General features: G+C 33.5%; 1 protein-coding gene across 1 annotated transcript in view; it reads left to right on the top strand.

Moving 5' to 3' along the window:
- LOC105456324 (adenylate kinase isoenzyme 5-like) overlaps window positions 1-917 on the top strand; it is a 7,037-nt gene extending 6,120 nt beyond the window's left edge. Inside the window, exon 2 of the mRNA XM_011700275.1 lies at window positions 234-917. Coding sequence (XP_011698577.1) covers window positions 234-784 — 551 coding nt within the window. The 3' untranslated portion in view covers window positions 785-917. The remainder of the gene's footprint in view (window positions 1-233) is intronic.
- The last annotated feature ends 681 nt before the right edge of the window (window positions 918-1,598 follow it).

Here is a 1,598-nt window from a genome sequence, read left to right as displayed (position 1 = left end):
ATGTACTATCTTTAGTCTAGAGGCAGTATACCACCAATCGTGGTCCGCATTTGCAAAATATTAGTGCGTTTTGAAACCTATAAAAAAGAAAGTGTCGCAACCTTTTAGTGAGCGAGTGTACATACATGAGCATAATAAAAATAAAACACAATATTAATTTTGTTCTTAGAAAGATAATAATTGAAAACAGTTTTGATTTTTTTAGAAATAATTTTGATTCTTCTTTTCTGCAGCGACACAGTGTGTACGAGTAGCACAGCATTATGGTTTCTGTGCCATCGTAAGCAGAGAATTGGTGCGCAATGAAGTGACCACCGGCTCACAAAGAGGCGTTATCCTGGCGTATTTGATGTCCGAGGGTAAATTAGTTCCCTCGGATGTCATGGTGGAGCTTATCAAAGCAAGGATGCTGAGCAGCCTAGATACCTCGCGCGGTTTCCTACTGAGCGGGTTTCCGAGGGAGAAGATACAGTGTCAACATTTCAACAGACAAATCCGACCGCCAGACCTTGTCTTGTATTTATATGTCAGAAACTCACTGCTGATGGAAAGAGTTCTAGCCAGAACCATTACCGCTACTGAGAGGCAAAGTCGCAGTATTGACGAAAATTGGCAGCGAATTAAAGAGCACAGTCGAATGATCAAACCTATCCTTAGGAATTACAAGAAACAACTAGTAGTTATCAATGGCGAGAGAGATGAACCGGAAGTTTTCGGAGACATTTGCAGTGAGATTGATAACATCTTGATAAACTTTCCAAGTACATCTGGTAAAAGCAACTAATTAGAATTTGTTATTTATATGATAATTGCGCTGAATTAATATAGGTACATAAAACATTGATTATCATGCAAAGTTATAAGTTGATTGATGGAGTTTTACATGGCATTATGAAAATAAACTGTGCTTTATATTATGCTAAGTATTTAAATAATCTCTCTGCTATATAATAAAATAATTATTGTATGTAAGCACAGAAATTATAATTAATGTTGTAATAAATATTACAATAACAAACATAGAATATAAAAGGCAAAAATAATGTTTTCTTAATTTACTTTTTTTATGTCAGTTATTAATTTTATAATAACATAATATTTTATTTCTAGAAATCATTTTTAAGGGAATATTGAAATGACAGTAAAACTCTTTTGACGTCACCTATTTTGCCAATTAAAAGCGATTTACACATGCTATTGCATTAGACTGCATATACTATTGCATCAATATCATATATACACAACAAACAAATTTTTATATAAACTTTTTATACCGAATTAGGTGGTTAATTCTAAAAACTCAGCGTTGTTTTTTCATGTAATCTACATGCCCCATCTAGGAGACTCCAATTTCATAAATACAATTGCAGAGCTTTTATATCAAACAAATGTTATCACAACTTAATAGCTCTGGGCGTTATATATAAAAAATAGTAAATAAGATTTGTATTTGTAATAGATGCAGCAGTCTTCAATTCGTCGGGTATAAGAATGCGTTAAAAATGGGAGATCATATCGAATATCTTTTTGCAGTTGTGTGTGTGTGTGCGTGTGCGTGTGTGTGTGTGTGTGTGTGAGATGAGTTACAAGTAACAGAT

Source organism: Wasmannia auropunctata, unplaced genomic scaffold, assembly GCF_000956235.1.
Source record: "Wasmannia auropunctata unplaced genomic scaffold, wasmannia.A_1.0 LD335713.1, whole genome shotgun sequence".
In the NCBI taxonomy this organism is placed as follows: domain Eukaryota; kingdom Metazoa; phylum Arthropoda; class Insecta; order Hymenoptera; family Formicidae; genus Wasmannia; species Wasmannia auropunctata.
The sequence above is the reverse complement of the archived record's forward strand: the minus strand, read 5'-3'. Positions and strand labels throughout refer to the sequence as shown.